Genomic DNA, 14764 nt, shown 5'->3' with positions numbered 1-14764 from the left:
GTGTGTGTGTGTGTGTGTGTGTGTGTGTGTGTGTGTGTGTGTGTGTGTGTGTCTCCACCACATGGGCAATATGTACTATATGCACCACTGAGCCATGTGACTTTCCCGTATATGTATTTTCCAGTGCTCTGACTCATGTTTAATCTGAAAGCAGAACAGAAGTGATTTCTCCAGAACAGTAAAATGTAGTGTGTGTGTGTGTGTGTGTGTGTGTGTGTGTGTGTGTGTGTGTGTGTGTGTGTGTGTGTGTGTGTGTGTGTGTGTGTGTGTGTGTGTGTGTGTGTGTGTGTGTGTAGACCTATTGCTCACCACAGTGCTCATCAAGACTAAATCCTGTCATTGCTCTTCACTGTGTGCTTTTGCCCACAGCAGGGGAGCTATTTGAGCGTGTGACTGCATGTAGGTGGGTGGGCATTTCTTTTTTTTCTTTTTTTTTTTCTTTTGGTGATGTTGTTATACCGAGCTATCTAGTGTGCGTATTGGTACGTGGGCGGCTGCTGCCGCCTCGTTTCCGAAGGCATGAGAGTTAAGTGCAGCGCGCGTGCGTGCGGCTGACTGCGAGCGAGTTGGAGATGTCAGCTATTCATCAAATTTCTTGGAGGAACTCAAAAAGTCGGATGGACTAAGAAGGAAGGGGAAGTAAACAAGAGGGACCAAAACGGTTTTGGACAGGCCACCAGTTCAGCATGTTTGTGCTTAAAATATAATGACAGAGACGGGAGGAAAAAAGAAAGTGTTGCAAAGAAAGTCAAAAATGAAAGCAGAAGAGTTGGATGGGAGGATATATATATAAAAAAAAAAAAAAATAAAAAAAAAAAAAAGATTTAAAAAAAGATTAAAAAAAAAAAAAAGATGGAACAACACATGAATGTGTTGAGTCACAGCTTATGGACATAATAGTGGTGTATTGGTGAGTAAGAAAAACAGCAAGTCACCCATGGGGCTGAATAAATGTATGAATATATGTGCGGGTGTGTGTGTGTGTGTGTGTGTGTGTGTGTGTGTGTGTGTGTGTGTGTGTGTGTGTGTGTGTGTGTGTGTGTGTGTGTGTGTGTTCCCCAGGGGCAAGTGTTGCCATCTGCACACCAACATGTAGCTCTGCTCTACATTTGGGCTAGCAAAAAAAAACAAGGGTTGCTGATCACATCCAATCACTGCTGTAAACACACACACACACACCAGCCACAGTTAAGGCACTTATCGGTGTGTTACGTAACCCTTTAAACACAAATGGCTCGCAGGTATACATAACCAGACAATGTTTTTCTCAGTGAAAGTGACAAACAGCAGCAGCAACAACTCAATCAGCGGCCCACGAGGCAGAGCGTTAGAAAGCAGAGACACGGACCTCATGGCGTCTTCACAAAATACCACATGAATCCAACAACGTTTACGACTAACAAATGTTCATTTCACCTCAAACTTTTATGATCTTTCCAAAGTTCAGACTTGTAAGTACAAATCTGAAGCGTTATGGACGCAGCTTAGTGTTAACGACTGAAACCAAACTGCAAGCAAAACTTCCGCTTTCAATTCGTCATCACGTCCGTTTCTAAAGCACGAAATCGAAGTGAAAGATCATTTGTAACAAAAGCAGGAACTTCCAAACAGCCTCCACGGTGACTGTGGTTTAGTCCAACCGCGAACGCACGCCAACAACACAGCTTTCCAAAACTGAATCACTATCAACGGCGATCAGTGACTTGCAGGATTCACCCGCTCGGGCAGTTGGCGGTGAAACGTTTCCGGTTGTATGTTCAGAACAGTCACAGAATACGCTTTAGAAATATGTACGAACACAATCAGAAAAAGGAGAAACGGATTTCTAGCCACCCGAGGACGTACATTCACACATCTGGTCATAAATCAAGTGGCGACCACAGACTGTGAGGTTTGTGTGAAAGCAGACGTTGCTCCGGGGTCTGAAATATGAGGCCAACGGTGGTGTCTCCAACTGCAATACCGCAGAGGGCCACTAGAGGTCGGCACGAAGAAGGCTGCGGCTCCATAGACTCCCATTCAACTTCTCTCATGAAATACAAAGTCGATACATGTTTTCCAAAAGTCATATATATCTATAAACTATATATACTTGTAAACAACAGCTACTTTAGATCTACTACTGCGAGTGCATGCTGAGTTTTTGGGAAGAACCACCGTTACAAGCGTGGGAGGGCACCACACTAAAACAAACACACACACACACCAAAATAAAAGCTCCTTTGTTTACACATATTCCCTCTCTACCAACCCGTCCAATTATTCCTCATGAAAGCAGAAACGGTACACGTCGCACCTTTCCGGGGGCTTTCCAAGAGTTTCATGTTCGATAGAAATTTTCATTTCTCCTCAAAACTCAACAAAAACATCACCGCATGTTCAAATTTCAGTCATCAGATCTTTCCTGCTTGTGCTCTTTTTGTTTTTCCTCGCTGCTTAGCTCTTTCACGACATGAAAAGAAAAACTCTAAACTGTGAAGACTTCAAGGCCAACCGGTGCTTAAATTTAGCGACAACAAGACGTGGATGGAGCCGGTGACGGTGATGTTGGATCTATGACAGCAGGTGAATTTGTACCAGCCAAGAGATCCATAAGGGCGCCTTTGGTTCGTTGAACCGCTCCAGAAACAAGGGCAGCGGAGGCGAACCTGCGCTCGGTGGCAGATCCATCACGGCGGCTGGTTAAAGGGACGACGAGCTGTAACGGTGGCACCGGGGAAAGAGAGGGGGGGGTGGGAGCAGATATCAAGAGAGGTTGAGTGGTAGACGAGACTTGGACGGGACAAGAGCGCTTAGATTCAGCTGCTTGCTGGCGTTAATACTAAAGGTATGTCTCCGTGGCGAGAGAGGGATAAAAGAGAGGAAGGAGAAGAGACGAGGAGACGAGAGGGATCACATAAAGAGAAGGTGAGGAGGAAGGACGGAGGAGGAAAAAGGAAGAAGGAAGGAGGGAGGAAGGAAGGAGGAAGTGTGTGACGGAGCTAATTCTTCAATCCCGCTGCCGTATCTCCTGCTTTCTTGCACCAGCTGATCCCTTCCCATTCATCACATCACCCCGGCTTTGAAGTGGTCCTCTTCTGATATGATACGATGCAGAGTTGAAGATGTCCACAATTCTGGTTATTTTTCCCGTAAATCGCCAAGATTTTGCTACTTCCTCCTCGTGAGGATTTCTGATGGTGAACCAAATAGCTTTGGGTTTTGGATTGTTTATGTGACAAAGCAAGTCTATGGACATGTTATATTACACATATCTATATGCATGGAGATGTAGTTTCTTTTAGGTGTTTTCTCTGAGAGCTGTACTTTTTTTCTTTTTCTTTGCTCAAAGTAAAAATATTGATTGACTTCATAAAACTTGCAGACATTTAAAGCAGCTGCTGCAGCAGATGTGGAGTTTTGTCTTTAAATCAGGAGAGTAAGGGTTCATGTTTTTTCCAAGGCCGAATGAAAAGGTTGCCTCGACTTGCCCGGTCATGACATCATACGGCTCTCGAATAGTTTCAGACCCGGTTGGACTGTCGATGTGTTTACAGCCCGTCTCCGAGCAGAAGAAAGAGTCTTCATTCGAATAAACCCAGACATCCCGACCTTGACGCAATTCCTCACAAAATCTGAAAGACATTCAGAAGTCCGGAGTCGGGACTCGCCATCACCCGTCACTTGGTCGTTTTCTGGTGCCGGTGCCCTGAAGATCGCTCTTTCCTCCCTTCCTGCTTCTTTCCGGTTCCTTATTTGCTGTTCCTCTGTAGAGAGCAACAGTCGCCCTGCTGACATGAGCTGACACTTCGCCTCCAGCAAGAACACGCTGCCAGGACACATACTCACATTTACACACAGCGAGGCCCTATTTGATGGAAGCCGCCAGACGCATACAGTGATATTCTGAGGCGCACACACACAAAAAAGAAAAAATAAAATAAAATAAGTGGAGGAGACCGGAGTGAAACACTGAAGCACCATTTACCTGCAAGGTCAGCCAGGACGGTGATTTGACTGCTGCCAAACACATCATGAAAATGACTGTTCACTGTGAAAACACAGTGCGAACAAACAACAGCTCACGACTCCACACACACACACACACACACACACACACACACACACACACACACACACACACACACACACACACTCAACCCCTACTCTACGTGATGTGTGGGTGACCCGCCATGATTCAAGTGCAGGAAAGTATGCGATGAAGATGACACTTAAGAGCTGCAATCAATGTGAAAACGGTGTGAAACATGCGTAGCGTTTAAAAGCTGAGGCGAGGCGAAATGAGAGGGAGCGGCACGCGAAAGAAAATACGCCGAACGCACATAACCGTCCTTTCAAGGCGAACGCCGGTCGCCCTCATGAGTTCTGTGAGAAACGCCGCGACGGTGAAAGCGCACGCACGACGGCGTCCACGTGACGAAAGGCCTCAAGGCGAGACGCCGATACGAGAAGGTGAGCAACAGGGTCGTTCGCCTCGACAGCCGACAGCCCGCGTACACCGCGTACGCATGAATCAATGTTCATGAGACTCCAGAACGTGACTGTAGGAAATACAGAAGCCGAGCGAGCGTTTTCCCCTTTTTCTTTAGTTGAACTTGCCTCTGCCTGTCGCTGAAACGCCTCGAGGAAATGTTTCCTGCCGCCGAGGAAAACACTTGCTTCGACGCCGCGAGCGTTCCCCGACCCTCGTCGGGTGAGGAGCTGCTGCGGCGGGGGATGAAATATAATTCAGAAAGACTCATTTTGGATCCAAGAGTTTGAAGTATTTTTCGAACATCAAACTTGACGTCAAGTGCTCTTCAGTCGGCCATTACGTGAATCTTAAAATATTCTAACCACGAACAAAGTTGCAGCCCTAAAAACGTCAAAGTTTACCTCGTGGGGACCAACTTTTTGGCCCAAAAAGGAGAACTGAGTGGCAATAATGTGAATGTGCAAACACATTGAAGTGCCCGAAATACAAGAAATACAAGCACACACACACACACAAACAAACAGCAAAAACGTGTCAAAACAAGTGATCTTTTGCTCTTTTGGCTCCATTTTCATGGCTGTTTTCCCCTCGCTCTCTCTATCCCTCCCTCTCTCTATCCCTCCCTCTCTCTATCCCTCCCTCTCTCTATCCCTCCCTCTCTCCCTCTGTCTTGCTCTACTTCCCACAGCTGCAGGCAAGGACACACCGAGGCCTGTTACTTCCTAAGAAGGGCAACCTTTCCACACACACACACACACACACACACACACACACACACACACACACACACACACACACACACACTTACAGTCAAACACATTGAATATAACACATTCAACTCTGTCAAAGGGTATCACATGGGCGGGGGGGGGGGTGTCTGACAAATTGAGGTTAGCACATGTTGCAGAGTTCACCGGCTGCATCCAACAAACACAAACAGCCTGAGCACAAGTTGCTTGTTGGCGAGTTTGCTGATCATATTTTGGCTGGTTTGCACTTTGTTACCCAGAGAACATGGCTGCTCTCCACCGTCTGGACCTGGAAGACTGAGCATGTGACCTGCAGTGTGTGTGTGTGTGTGTGTGTGTGTGTGTGTGTGTGTGTGTGTGTGTGTGTGTGTGTGTGTGTGTGTGTGTGTGTGTGTGTGTGTGTGTGTGTGTGTGTGTGTGAGAGCAAACAAGATAACTGTTTGTGTTGGGAGAAAGTGGAAAATGTCTCTTCCTGACAAACTCTGTTCTGTGTGCATGTGTCTGTCTTTCATTAAATACGTGTGAGTTTACACTGAAGTGGATCTCACTGCAGACACACACACACACACACACACACACACACACACACACACACACACACACACACACACACACACACACAATACAATTGACCCTTCGTTAAAGCGATTACAGAATAATGAGCAGAGCACCCGCCTAATCCAGTTTAGTTTAAGACGGGGAGGCGATGCCGTTGTAGCTCGATGTTCGCTGTCCTGCACAACCGCTGGGCGTACTGGGCGAGCATATGAGGCTCCCGGTCATCCACCAATCAGAGCCGCTCCTGCTCCCCGTGCAGGGCCTTCATAACGGGTTGCGGAGCATCAGAGAGACAGTGTGAGTCGAGTTGAGGGGCAGCCACGGAGACAGGAAGTATAAAACTCAAAGTAGCTTTGCTTTCTATGAAAAAAAGGAATTCTGCCTCTGCCGGTTGCTAGTTAGCTTAGCTTAGCATGCAGACTGGAAGCAGGAGAAAACTACCCGAAAAGGGAAAACAAACTGCCCACCAACAGTTTATTATCATCATTGGACCTTTTTTGGATGCATTAATTAAACATAAAGTGCTGAATCTTGAGCCTTGCAGCATATAAATCATAAACTGTCACATCATACATTCCTAGAAGACAAAAACATCCATTTAACAACCACAAACGAGCCGAAGGTTGAGCAACTGAAATGAATGAAATGACAATTATCAATTGAAAATTGGAAGAAATGTCAATAAATTATAGCCGCTAACACATTAACGCTGGCAGCGTGTCAAGGTCAATCTGTGTTAAGTGCATTAGGAGCTTGTGTTGTCACCTGGAGGAAACAGCGCGTAACCTGAGCTGCGGAGGATTAGACGTGTCCACGCTGTATTTGCATGGACACGGAGACGCGGCAGCGGCACGGCTGCCCGCTCGTACACGTCTCTTTTTGCGGGAGCGGCCGAACTACAGCAAAAGCTCAGGTGTGAACGGCGAGGCTGTCGCCGTCACAGCGAGGCTTTTGTTTACCGACGGCTTCGCGTGGAGACGTTCTCCAAATGTCGAATCACACCGAGGTACGCGGCGAAGGGAAGGTTCAACTCTGAACTTATTATTTATTCCGTCTCACGTCTCTATCTGAAGCCTCCAGCTCAGGTTTCAGCAGGCCAAAAATGGGATTATGCATAAAAATCTTTTAATTTTTTTTTTTTTTTAAAGCGCTTTGTCATAACACGACGTGGTGTGAGTGCGAACCTTGTTTGCGTCCTTTTATGTAACTGGATGCCACCGCGTCCTTGTTTATAACACTGGCGAAGCATGTGTCAGAGACATCGTCCGTGAATAGGTGTGTGTGTGTGTGTGTGTGTGTGTGTGTGTGTGCGTGCCAGCTGCCAGATGGGAGTCTATGATTCCACAGCAGGGCGATCGCTGCCAGAAGACACGCCGCTCACAACAAGCATGACAACGCCTCGTCAGTCCTCGGCGTGGTCGACGCTGCGGCGGCAGCAGCCCGATCTTCTAAAACGCAGACGGTGGCCGTCAAAGTCTGCAGCATCGGTCAGCGTACATGACAACGCGCTTTACTGGCTGTTACATTTTGAACGGGTGGAGGTCGGAAAGGGACGAGAGAGTTGAGGACGGAGTCGGCCCCGACCGTCACTTTTTCTGCCGCGGAGGAAACAAGTTAAAAGACGAGCGAAAACGCTGCGAGTCCAGAGCGCCTCGACTCGAGCTTTCACAACCGTGAAGTTGAAATTAACGGCTAACTGTCGCACAGATAATTGGGATTTCATTGTCTTTTTCTGTCTTTCCATTTCTAAGTCTAATCATAGTTTCATAATACACTTACACCTCATGAAGAAGAAGAGCCATTTACTGGCATTGAACGCCACATTTTTGCTGCAAATCCGACAAATCGTCCCCCTTTTCTTTTTTTTTCCACTTGACTCCCATTAAAATGGCATCAGTCGAATATTAGAAGTTAAGCGGCTCGAGATCAACAGTTGATTTAGCTAATTCTCCTCTCATGTGCCATTAAACCATAGAAGAAGAACAGGGCGTGAAGAGATGCACAATTATACAAAACCATTTACCCAAAAACGAAACGTATTTTTTTGGTCCTGTATTTAAGGCTTAAAAGGCAGCAAACATTTACAGTTACAGACCGCGTTTGAGCCGAGACCAAACTGTACATATCAATGCGGCCAATATAGTTTCAAAATGTGACATCAATACTGATACTGACGCCGCTACCCTGTACATGTTATTCTTAGGAAGCTCTACAAAAGAGGATTTATGCCGCTGTTGTGAATCACACCACAGAAAGACATACCAGTGAATTTCTTCTGAGCGGGTTCGCAGGCTATTTGTCTTTAAAAGCAGAGTGAGAGTTTTTTTTTTTTTTTTTTTTTTTTTTTACTTCAAGCAGCCGAGAAATAAACATTTCAGCGGTACGCCAAATATTTTAATGGTGAGCCGTTTCAACGGGCGATATTACTCTGAACCAACGTGGAGAAAAATACACGCCGGAGTCGTCGGATAAACAGATCATTAAGGTCAATCATGGTCGCGTGTGTCATCGTCTCCCATTTCACCCTGCGGCCTGTGGTTGGGAGGCTACTGGCAGAAATAGGAAATAATCGTGGAAAGTTGGAGGAGGAAGAGGAGGAGGAGGAGGTTTATGCTTTACACTCTATCTGCCTTCATCTCGGACAGCCGAGCCGAGCCGAGCCGAAAACTTCAGACCTCTCCGACACTCAGCTGAGCGGAAGAGCGAGCAGCGCCGAGGCAAGTGGCGAAGCCAAAGTTTCTTAATGAACACCACTACCCCTTCTGTGTGTGTGTGTGTGTGTGTGTGTGTGTGTGTGTGTGTGTGTGTGTGTGTGTGTGTGTGTGTGTGTGTGTGTGTGTGTAATGTAACTCGAGGAACAGCGCATGATGTGCCGCTATTGTGCTGCAGGTCAATTACAGCAAATGAGTCTAACAAATGCAGAATGTATAATTCAGCACATCCTGCATTTCTGCGCTGCACTTCCCCGATCCAACAGTGTTCATTACTTGACCGCTGCATTTATTTTTAATGCGGCGACGCTGCCGTTTTCACTTGTGTGCGCTCATCTTTAGGTGGAAATGCTTCGGTCCGGAGCCGACGAGCTTTTGAAACGCACTTTGTTGTGCTTGGCTACTCAAACCTACAACTCTTTGATCTTGGTTCACAGTTTATTGCCTGAAACCTGTAATTTCCCATCTGCGGTGAGCCCTTTGACCAGAAACCGAGAGCAAAGTTCTCTTTTCTGTTTTTTCTTCTGATTACAAAATCAGCATTTTGCAAGAAAATACACAAAAAAAAAAAAAAAGAAAAGTGTGGAAATACAAGTGTTACATTTAAAGTGCTGCTTTTCTTCTTGGCATCATCTTGTGAAACCTTGAAAATCATCCTCTGTAAAAAAAAAAAAAAAAACGGCATTGGTTTTAGACGTGAGAGTGGTACGAATCTTCTCATATCACTCTTGGAAATAAACCAAGTACGTGTCTGTCCATCCATCATCTATACCCGCTTCAGTGTCAACAGACTCCCCCGGGGGGGGTTGGAGCCGATCCCAGCTGACTTTGGGCAAAGGCAGAGAGGTCGGCAGTCCATCACAGGGCCAACACGCACACACACACACACACACACACACACACACACACACACACACACACACACACACACACACACACACACACACACACAGAGACAGACAACGCTCACATGCTCACCTACGGCCAAAGTTAGCGTCGCCAATTAACACAACACGCATGTGTTTGGAGAAAAACCCACGCAGGCTCAGGGAGAAACGTGCAAACTCCACGCAGGCGGGCCAAAGCCGACCAGCAGGTTAGAACGATATATATATATTTTATATATAAAGATTATATATAAAGCAGATGTCGCTTTAGGGTCGACGCAAATGAGGCCCGATGCGGAAACGCAGTAAGATGCAATGCCGCCGAGTGCCACTAGAGGTGGGCTCCCAAATGGTCAAAGCATCCCGCATATTTCGTCTCTCCTCGACGAGCTGAGCAAAACACCCGGCATCAATATATATCTATTGACCCGAGTCACAGGACTTTCTCCTCAGCTTTGCAAAGGGGGAAGGAGGGGGGGGGTGTTCCTTCATGATGCAAGGCGATGAGCTCTGCGACAGGGCCCATTCCTGGAATAGCTGATGCAGAGTAGCTGCAGAGGACTTAGCTGAACTCTGCTGTGGATGCTGGAATCCAAAGCATTTGGAGGAGGAGGAGGAGGAGGAGGAGAAGAAGAAGAAGGAGAAGGAGGAGCAGGAGGAGGAGGAGGAGCAGGGGGAGGACAAGAAGAAGAAGAAGAAGAAGAAGAAGAAGAAGAAGAAGAAGAAGAAGGAAGGAGGAAGAAGAAGAAGAAGGAGCAGGAGGAGGAGCAGGAGTCGACATTCCACCTGACGGTAAATACACCGGAGGACAGCTGATCTTTATTCACGACAGCCTCTATATTTATGAGGTGAAGTGTCAGGCCTGGTGGAGCAGCTGCTGTTCTCGTCAGTGGGATTATTTGGCTGCAGAAAATGATGAAAAGTTGCCCCCCCCCCCCCCGAGGTGAGATGAGGGATGAGAGCCTGTGAATCGAGCGGAGAGGGCGGTGCCAAGCGACTCCCCTCCAGGCGTTGATAACACTGCAGAACTTCGAGGAGACGAGCCAAGAGGGGAATCACCCTTTCTGCTCCACACCGAGAGCCGGTCTGGAGCCAGAGAGATGATTTATTCCTCTCTAGTAGAGAGAAGAATAAAAGGTCGAGAGGTGCCGAGCACACAGATGACCTCAGACGCACTCACGCCGCGCTGATGGATTTGAGGAAGGGTGGAGCTGATTCGCGGGGTTGCTCGTACTCGAAGACGGATGCAGCACACTTGCAAAAACTTGAGTCACGGCTGCTCGAACGAGTGATATCATCTTTCACTTTTACTGCTTCCTGTTGCTCCCCCCTCTGAATGTGACCCAAAATGCCACAAAAACAAACAATCACGGCTGGATGTATTCAGCAATTTGTTTTGTCCAGGTTTGTCAAGATTGGGAGCGAGCAGCTGAACGCATGTTTGCGCCTGCGAGGGTCAAATTCAACCCACAGCGGGCGCATAAGCAACATACCAAGTGACAATTTGACTCGACAGGAAGAGGTTAGAGCAGCTGCACCTCGACTGGAGGGTGGTGGTGGTAGGGGGGGTTCGCAGTCCTCACTGCAACAACAAAAGATGAAGCAGCAAGAAAGTCAACAAGAAGCCAGTAGGCAGGTTCTTCTCGCTGCGGTTGAGCTGCCAGCACCGTTTTCTGTAGACGTCCCTCCTGCCAGAGAGAAATCCTATTTAAATGTAGATGACGGAACCATCGCTTCTTCTCCCATCTCCCAGTTTCTCTCCACCCTCCTCCCCTCTTCTTTTTTTTTTTTTTTTTTTTATCTCCCCCCTTTCTACCTCCGTGAGTCGCTCTGTGTTGCTGCAACCGCAGTGAAATCGAAGATATTTGACGGACCGTAACGGCTGCGGGAAAAAAAAAAAAAAAAGAGTCACATTCCGAAGCACGACGGCACGCAATGTTCAAAACCGTCCGCCGGATATTAAGCACGCAAAACATGAAGAACCGTAAACATCCGCAGGTCAGGAGGAAAGATGGGATGGATCTTTAAGTGAGCTGCTCCAAAATATAGATCAAGGACTGTATCATTTATTCACAAGTGTACACACACACGCGCACGCACACACACACACACACACACACACACACACACACACACACACACACACACACACACACACACACACACACACACACACACACACACACACACACACACACACACAGGCGAAATGCTGAGAAGCAAAACTTGCTTCTGACCCAGCAAAGCCCCCAAAGCAGCATTAAGATGTCAGCATGTGAGCTCTGTGTGATGATGTGTTACCAGCCTCCTTTATTCCCACTAATTGCCTTCAGTAATGTAAACATCTGGGCTCATCTGGAGGCATGCAGTTTTAGCATTTAACCTCCCCCTCACCTCCCCCAACCCACACACACACACACACACACCACCCCACCACACCCCCCCCCACACACACACACACACTAAAAAAAAAAAAAAAAAACCTCCAATACGATCTGAGGGTGAACTTTACATTCACGCTGCAGACTTGATTTTAAAACCGGTGAAATCAATAATCCTCCTTGTAAATGTTGAGGTCGTCTCAACATTTACAAGTTCATCGTCATCTTGCTCTCCGAGGGGCGGAAAAACACGAGCGGCGCGTCGCTTGCAGCCGTTAACCTTTGACCTCGGATCTAGCGCATGACCACGGTTATCACGAGGGCATCGTAAATTTAGGTCGAACTTCAACTGGGGCACACACACACACACACACACACACACACACACACACAGCCATTACATCTGATATGTGTCTTTATCACGGGTCACGCGAGGAAGTGCATCGGCTGCTGTCGGCACGGTGACATAATGTACGCGAAGTCCCCCCCCCCCCCCCCCCCCCCCCCCCGACAGAACACCTACTTTCGGTGCGTCTTTGTTCGTGGGACTGAATCTCAGGTGGATAAGGAGTCGGGACTATTTGCTGCATTGCCCCGTCGCGAAGGCACGCCGGCAACTTCCCAATGCATCGCTGCACGTCAGCGATCGACACGTCGAGAAGGAAGCAGGCTGAAAAGCGGAGATGCTCCTACCCCTGGGGTCGCCTCGCAGGTCGTTCGCGCGTTTCTCGACACATGCGAAACCAATAAATCACAGTGTCCGCATGCAGACCGACTGCTTCTCTACAGATGCAGCGACCCGGCGCTTCATCAATCTTTTGTGTCTGCGTTGATCAGGTGGGCATCAACTGGAAGGAGGCTGCAGCTGCTGCGTGCACACACACACACACACACACACACACACACACACACACACACACACACACACACACTCAGCCAGCCTTTAATAGGATGAAGGACAGCCGAGGACTGTTTGTGTTAACATTAGGGTGGTCAAAGCTGCGGTCTGAGGACCGCAAAAAGTCCTAACAAAGGGTCCAATTACAGGTAGATCACAGCGAATATCCCAGTTATGGCAAAGCAAACGGCACTCATTGGATTTAATGGGGCATTTTATACGTGTCAATACCACAAAGCAACAATAATCACAGCAAATGAGGCTTTTTAAAGAGGCACCCATGGGTGATTGTCTGTTTTACAACCCCCCCCCTCCAACGTAAACACACCGGCTGTTACCATTCACAAGCGGTCTGAAAATGATAAGTCATGCTCGTTACTGGCCCCCCTCCCCCTCCCCCCCCCCCCTCCACATACCTCGGCACACAGCTGGGCGAGGAGCGGTCCACCTCCCACGTCGCGTACAGGTTCATGTGGACCGGCCGGTTTGAGGTGATGCTGACCGGTTTGGAGGGCTGCATGTGCGGCGAAGGGACGCCCCCGGTCCGCGGGAGCCCTCCTCGCTCCGACATCCTTGCAGACCGGAGAGGGGGGGCTTTCAGACGGCGCTAACGGAGGGTGTGGGAGGGTGAGGAGGGTTACCCGTAGTAGCGCGTGTGTCGTCCTTTCTTTCGTCGCTGTCGGTGTTTCTCCGTTTCCCCTGATTTGGTTTTGTTCAGGCTCCCAACTGCTGCAGACGCGTTTAACGCTCCGGCGCGCGCTGTGCCAACGGAAAGTTGATCCGTTTGACGCTAATCGCCGCCCGACAGTGAAAACATCGCGGTCGTCGTTATTGGGGGGTTTGTTCTGTAGCCGAAAAGGAAGGCGGCGAGTCTCTCCCCCCACCCGACCGACCGACCGACCGACCGACCCACCCCCACACCTCTCCGCGTCGATCTCCGTGCGCCGCCGCCGTATAACTTGCGCTTGCGTCGGCTTCGGGGCTGCTGGCGTTTTGTTTATCGGTGCAGGAAGCGGAAATTTCTCTCGCTGGAGTCGCACAATGAGCAGAGAGCAGCGCGAGCAACGCCTCTTCAGTCGGGGGACGGAACAGAGTCCTGAGCGCGAGGCAGACCGGAGAGCAGCTGGCCAATCGCGTGAGGAGGTTCCGTTACTGCGCGTTTTTAAATCCCACCTTTTTACATGTTTGTATCGTCTCACATTTACCGTGACCATCATATTCTCTAACGTGATTCCGCGAACTGATGTTTTTGGACTAACATTAGATGTTTTTAGAATTAGTTGATTTTTAAAAAAAAAAAAATTTTTTAAATAGAATTTAAAATGACTATAATTATTATTTTGTATTATTGTATCTTCATCTAAAGATATTACATATTATGTATTTTCTTATAGTGTGTATTATATATTGTTTCAAATATTACGTTTCTGATTGATTTTGTTTATGTTTTTATGAGCTGCATAGTGCAGTGTATGTGGGAATAAAGTACAATATGGTTTTTTTTCTTCATATTGTGCTGGATTAACAAACCTTTGTTTACTATATATATATATATATATATATAAACTATATTCTCTGTACCAATGTAATTTAGTAACTGCAAGGTATCACAATATTTTACATGGCATGGATACACTGAAACCAAGTAAACATATTTTGTCATATGCAAATGAAAAAAAAAATATTCAAGAGTTTTTAAGTGCGTGCAACATTTATAATAGTTTTTATGACATTTTGCTGCACAACAAATGACTGAAGTGAGATGAACAGACTGAAAACTTTACAAACACCTGTTTTATCTTATAAAGTTTTCCTTTGGGGATATAATATCCAGTTGAGAAAAGGTACTAAATCGCAATATTTCCCAACATTATCGTATCATACAACATATGGCAGAATGCCCTAAATGTTGTGATAATATCATATTGTGGGGCCTCTGGTGAGTCCCACCTCTGAAGTAACTACGTTAAGACCCCAAAAAAAAAAAAAAATTCAAATTTTAATTTTGAAAGCTTGTGAACTTTGACCCTGCATTCGACTGCAGAGTCATATACTGCATATATACGTAAATTGGACAGTGAGATATAATCTTGTATGTTCCTGTGA

At 47.3% G+C, this 14764-nt stretch overlaps 1 protein-coding gene across 1 annotated transcript in view; it reads right to left on the bottom strand.

The window, feature by feature from the left end:
• Positions 1-13742, bottom strand: part of LOC138634967 (phosphofurin acidic cluster sorting protein 1-like) — a 51740-nt gene extending 37998 nt beyond the window's left edge. The window contains exon 1 of the mRNA XM_069722257.1: positions 13075-13742. Coding sequence (XP_069578358.1) covers positions 13075-13229 — 155 coding nt within the window. The 5' untranslated portion in view covers positions 13230-13742. The remainder of the gene's footprint in view (positions 1-13074) is intronic.
• Positions 13743-14764: the final 1022 nt, after the last annotated feature.

Source organism: Brachyistius frenatus, unplaced genomic scaffold (assembly GCF_029030835.1).
Source record: "Brachyistius frenatus isolate BFR_SWC_R1_liver_20210118 unplaced genomic scaffold, ASM2903083v1 Contig_284, whole genome shotgun sequence".
Taxonomy (NCBI): Eukaryota; Metazoa; Chordata; class Actinopteri; family Embiotocidae; genus Brachyistius; species Brachyistius frenatus.
The sequence above is the reverse complement of the archived record's forward strand: the minus strand, read 5'-3'. Positions and strand labels throughout refer to the sequence as shown.